The sequence below is a fragment of the Mastigoproctus giganteus genome, chromosome 5 (assembly GCF_048544385.1).
Source record: "Mastigoproctus giganteus isolate SK-2022 chromosome 5, ASM4854438v1, whole genome shotgun sequence".
In the NCBI taxonomy this organism is placed as follows: domain Eukaryota; kingdom Metazoa; phylum Arthropoda; class Arachnida; order Uropygi; family Thelyphonidae; genus Mastigoproctus; species Mastigoproctus giganteus.
In genome coordinates this window covers 184378683-184384682 of record NC_143579.1, presented here as the reverse complement: position 1 = coordinate 184384682, position 6000 = coordinate 184378683, and the positions used below count along the sequence as shown (strand labels likewise).

At 39.1% G+C, this 6000-nt stretch overlaps 1 protein-coding gene across 1 annotated transcript in view; it reads left to right on the top strand.

Moving 5' to 3' along the window:
* Nucleotides 1–200: 200 nt before the first annotated feature.
* LOC150085914 (cytochrome P450 3A24-like) overlaps nt 201–6000 on the top strand; it is a 30831-nt gene continuing 25031 nt past the window's right edge. The window contains exons 1-2 of the mRNA XM_090374295.1: nt 201–328; nt 1686–1782. Of these exons, the coding sequence (XP_090230421.1) occupies nt 246–328; nt 1686–1782 (180 nt within the window). The 5' untranslated portion in view covers nt 201–245. The remainder of the gene's footprint in view (nt 329–1685; nt 1783–6000) is intronic.

The window sequence follows — 6000 nt, the reverse complement described above, 5'->3', positions numbered from 1 at the left end:
TAATTTTTTAACCCTAGTCAGCGCTGGAAAAGACGCGCACGGCACTGAACGCGAACCAAGGTCGGACACGAAAGATTAAAATAGATGAAACGACGCTGCAATCATGACGTGTCAAAGCCACGTGTTCTGCTGACGTCAGGAGTTGCATCATGTGTGCAGTAGCTCAATAACAGAATGCTTGCTACAGATCGTGATTGACGTCTCTTCACGTTAACTCGTGAATCGGCCAACTCCTTGCCTTCGGAATGGATCTGTTCGGAGTTGACGTTCCTGCAGGATCGCTGTACACCGCCGCTCTTTTCTTCTGCCTCATTACAATCTTATACATGTGAGTAGACGCTCGTTTATGTTCAAATATTAAACTGTTTATGAGGAAACCGAAGATATTTCTAATTTAGAGAGACAAAGAGGGTCAAGATATGGTACAAATAAAACAGGAATGAAGAAATACAAAAGCAAACTACGAGAAGAAGTTGAATAACGTCGACGAATGTCTCTCTCTCTCATTAAAAAAAAAAAAAAAAAAAAGGTTAAAGTGTACAAAAGGGTACGGATACCTTGAATGTTCCGAGGGCGTGGCCTGACGCCGTGTTTGACAGACGTTGCTGCTCCGAAGAGGTCACGTGATGTTTCCGACGTCACTTCCGATCATGTACCTTATGACGTATTTGGTCGTGTGACATACCCGCTTGTAAGACGAAAGCTGTGGACCAATTATTGATGAAATTCTTTTTCTTGTTTGAATAAATATTGTCTTTTGTCGTTATTAAATATCTACGCGAAAAATTCATTTACAAAGGTGGTGTGATTGCGCAAGATACAGAAGATGCAGGCTACTAACGTTGCAAACTCTTACAAGGAATATAACTGGTGTAGTCTAAAAATCAATTTTAGCGAGACTGAAATGTTGTCTTTAGGATCAGGACACATTCTAAACATTAAGGTTTCCAAATTAAATTCGTTAGTCGATAAATTCAAATACTCGGGTCAATCTTACAAAGCGACGGATCATCCCAAGCAGAGATCAATAAGAGAATTGCTGACGGCAGAATGGCACGTTAAATTGCATTTTATGGAGCGCAAAACATTCTAAATAATGAAACGATAATACAAAAAAGTATTCTTTTATATGGAGCTGAGATATCGACTTTTAACAGGTGACGAGGAAACAAATTGCTCTCAACAGAAATGGATTTTTAGAGACCCTCAGCAAGAACTTCTAGGAGGAACAGAAAACGAAATTAAGACATAAGAAAGAAAATGGAAGTGAAAAAGGATATAATTGCCTCTATCGAAGAAAAGCTTTTAAATTGGATCCACACGTAAAACGGAGAAAGGAAACCACACATGCAAAGGCAATCCTGGAATCGATACCTCCATTGCAGCACCCTTCTCTAGCGTGTTACCAGTGTATGGAAAGGGGTACGCCGACTTGCAGTCGGTGTACGAGTACACATTGGGGTGCTGGATGAGTGCTTCATCGAGCAAATCTGGCAAACTGATCATAATTTCATTCTAAAATCGTTGAAGAATTTCTAAATACCACAAATATTCCTCGATATTTTACAAACAATCTGGAAATGCAATTTGTAGATTTTTTTTAAAATAAATTCTTGTTTGTATTTTATTTCTTTTAATGGAAATTTATAATTTAACAATTTCTAACGAAATTCTTTATTTTTCAGCTACTTAACGAGAAACCACAACTACTGGCAATCGAGGGGCATTCCTTATTTAAAACCCTATCCAATATTTGGATCGATTGTACATTTGATTGGGAAGGTAAGGAATTTTAATTTGCATACGTTAATCATTTTTTTCCTTTTGTAAAAAGCAGTTTTTTACAACAGTTCACGTGCAGAAAACAATTTATTTAACTGTAGTGTAGAAGCAGAACAAGTTGCGCAGAAGGCCCTCGAAAGCAGTTACCTGAAATACAACTCGAAATTCTTAGTTTTTTCCTTTAAAATTCAAAAAATATTTTGAACCAAAACTGATCACCATCCGCAAAAAAAAATAACGTCAGATTCTACTCTTCCAGCTGAAGATTTGTGTCTTATTTTACGGAACAACCAACCTAAAGTTATAAATAGCATGTGTTCTGAGCTTCATTTTCTCTTCTCTGGATGAAAAACCCCAGTTTCCGGGATAAAAAAACGTGCTACCCTCGCCTGAGACCAACTAAATGTCTTGTCGAAGCGGTTGAGGAGGACGGCAACCCTACCAACTGTGTCACCAACAAGGGCAACTCAGGGGCATCGAAATCTAAATTAAACCTGGCATTAACACAAAAGTAGAATTTTAATTGGAAAAGAGACACTGGAAGCAAAATTTCTTGATTATTTCAGATTTTGTTTGATGAAATCTGTTGAACTGAATAAAACGGAAGAAATGTTAATGGTAAGAAATGACGTCACAACGGAGAGAACGAAGTATTTACGAGAAACGAACGAATAACAATAAAATATTTTAAATTCCGAAATAAGGATTTATGTTTCTTAACACCCGTACTTAAAGTGTAATATCTATTTTCTAGTTCCCAAAAGTTTTACTTCTTATCTTTATTTCCAGCAAAAAATATTACAATTATCTGGCTAAAGGAATTAATGCGATAAACCCTGTCCTCGTGGGTAGCACAGTTGGAAGGATCACCATTCTTCCCCCACCGCGTGGAAAAGACAGGAGTTCGAATCCCATCGAAGGCGAGAGAAATTTTTATGGGTCTTTTTCACAAAATGGCCGAATTAGTCGGTCTCACGCGAAGTTAGCATGGTTTTTTCTCCCGGAAACTCGTTTTTCGTCCAGCAAACAGAAAATCGACCTCACGACACACGCATTTACAGACAGTATACACAAAGCAACATGGCTTTAGTCGTCGATGCTCCTAAAACCCAATAACAACAGCGATGAATGTTCAACTTGCTTCTCCACTTTAGTCATGAGCAGAGAAGTTGAGGAGACTTTCTCGAGCTGGTAAGCAGTAGATAACGATCATCACAATCTCACACTCCTCTCCCTACCACACATTCGTTCAGTTCCTGCTGCTTAGCTTTTCTACAGATATTTCCTTGGGCACTGTTCTTTTAAATTAGGATGTGCATTCGTACCTCTTCCTTTATAACCGGTCTGAACACGTTTCTTTACCATCCATTCACAGTTCATCTCCTGAAATTCAACATTTATCATCTCAAGGTATATAGGGGAGGAAGGAAAACAGAGGAGCGTGTGTGTGTGTGGTATGGGTGTTTAATGGCGCACAAGCTGCTGTGGCTATATTGCGCCTATTCATAGGTATGTTGAAAAGATAAAATAAATAATTAATGTGAAGACGGTTCAATCTCATTTCATTCCAGAAACTAATCACAGTCGCTTATACATTCCTATTTGTTTTAAATAACAGAAAAGTTCATTAATATTGGCATTTTCACCAATGATATCATTTAATGTTATTCGTTCACGGAAATTAGCCAGAGATTGAAATATTGAAGTTCGATGTTGTTGAAAATGTGGACAGTCAATCAAAATATGTTTGACTGTTAGATGCTCAGAGCACTGTGAACAAAGAGGAGGATCATCGCCTGTGAGTAGATGGAGGTGCGTTAGATGGGTATGACCTATTCTAATCCGCGCAAGTACCACTTCTTCTCGCCGAACTGTCTGAATGCATGAGTGCCAAAATTTTGGGTCCTGTTTTATCTGGAACAGTTTGTTATTTGTTTGTTTATGCCATAGTTCTGTCCATTGTGCATGAAAAGCTGTTTTAATTATAATATTATAATCAGAAACTGGAATAAAGGCAGAGGTTAATTCTGCTGTTGATGGATTTTTAGCCGAAATATCAGCCAACTCGTTCCCTTTGATGCCTGAATGTGCTGGGATCCAGCAGAAGTTCACTCGTTGCTGGCGATCTTCAATTTTCAATAGTAAATACTTGATTTGATTTAGTATAGGGTGATCCTTATAAGAGAAATTCTGCATTGCTCTAATTGAGCTGAGAGAGTCGGTGTAAATTAAATATTTTGCAGATGGGTGAAGACTCAAATTTTCTAGAGCTAATTGAATTGCATATAATTCCGCTGAAAAGCTGCTGTACTCAGGTGGAAGAGAGGCTGATATGATAGCAGAGGGAAACACTGCTGCTGCTCCAACAGTTGAATGAGATTTGGAACCATCAGTATATATCGGTAAGAAGTCAAAACAGTTTTGAATATGGCTAGCATGGAGTTGTTGCACATTCAGAGTTGGTAGACGATTCTTTCCCCATTGGAGAAAATAATTATCACAGGCTGGTTGAGGAAATGGGGTCCATGGTGGGCAAGAATCATTCTTTCTGTGCTGCCTACTCTGGAGAGGAACATTCCAATTTTGTGCTATTTCAAGGAGCCGTAGGCCTGCTGGGCGTATTTTATTTGGTTTATTTCTATAGAGATTGTGGAATGATGGATTAAAGAGATATGGTTGGATGGGGTGCGAAGAACAGTTTCGTATTCTGACTGCATATTTAAGTAGTAACATTTTTCTGCGGAGGTAAAGAGGGGGCTCATGGGCTTCAATATATAGACTATAGGTTGGTGATGTCCTATAAGCACCAAGAGCAATCCTCAGTGCATTGTGTTGTACAGGATCGAGCCAGCGTAATACACTCTTTCGAGCAGAATCATAAACTGGGGCACCGTAATCTAACCGAGATCTAATCAGTGCTCTATATAAGAGCAGCAAAGTTGTACGATCTGCTCCCCAAGACTGGGCAGATAGAGCTCTAAGCATGTTCAGCTTTTTCAGACAGGTAGTACGTATTACTTTAATGTGCTCAAGGAAATTTAACTTGCTGTCCAATATTAATCCCAAGAATCTAATATTGTTGGTAATCGGGATGCTGGAATTTGATATCCGGAGTTCGGGGTCTAAATGTAATTTGCGTTGGTTACAAAAGTGGATAGCAACTGTTTTCTGATGGGAAAGCCGATATCCATTGAACTCAGCCCATTTTTCAATTTTATTGAGGGACATTTGCAATTGCCGTTCAATAGATCTCATGTTCTGAGAGTGGCAAGAAATGGAGAGATCGTCAGCATAAAGATAGGCTTCTACAGTATTTGGAAGTTCTTTGGAAATGGAATCAATTCTAAGGGCAAATAGGGTTGCACTCAAAACCGACCCCTGTGGTACTCCTTCTTCCTGAAAGAAAGTAGAAGAAAGGGAGTTTTGGTATCGAACCTGGAAAGAGCGGATCTGGAGAAAGTTCCTAATGAATATAGGCAGGTTGCCTCGTAGACCAAAATTATGTAGGTCACTGAGAATGCCATACCGCCAGGTTGTATCGAATTCCTTTTCTATGTCAATGGAGACCATGACATGGTGTTCATTTTTCACAAAGGCATTGCGAATTTCAGATTCGGCCTTGATCATCAGATCTAGAGAGGACCTATTTTTGCGAAAGCCATGTTGACAATTACTCAATAGTTGTTCAGTTTCAATGATCCAGCTGAGTCGACTGTGGATCATTTTTTCAAGAATTTTACCAAGGCAACTTGACAGAGAGATTGGCCTGTAACTATTAGGACTGGAAGGATCTTTTCCAGGTTTCAAAAAGGGCAAAACTGTAGCATGGTGCCAAGATGTTGGATAAGTATTTTCCAGGAAGATCCGATTAAAGAAAACTAGCAGCATTTGTAAGTTTTGCTCATTGAGATGCTGCAGCATGACATAATATATGCCATCTGGCCCAGCTGCACTGTTTCTCGTTGTTTTTATGGCTTGTAGAAGTTCACAATATTCAAGGGGCTGATTATACGGAAGTGATAGCGAGGTTCTAAAGTTAATGGGCCTCTGTTCGGTGGAGGTCTTAATTTTTTGGAATTTCGGAGTGTAATTTGATACAGCAGAGACTTCGGCAAAGGTTTTACCCAAGGCATTCGCTATTTCTAGAGGACCAGAGAGTTCTTGTCCATTGTATGAAAGAATTGGGGAAGGGATGATTGGAAACTTCCCAGAAAGCTG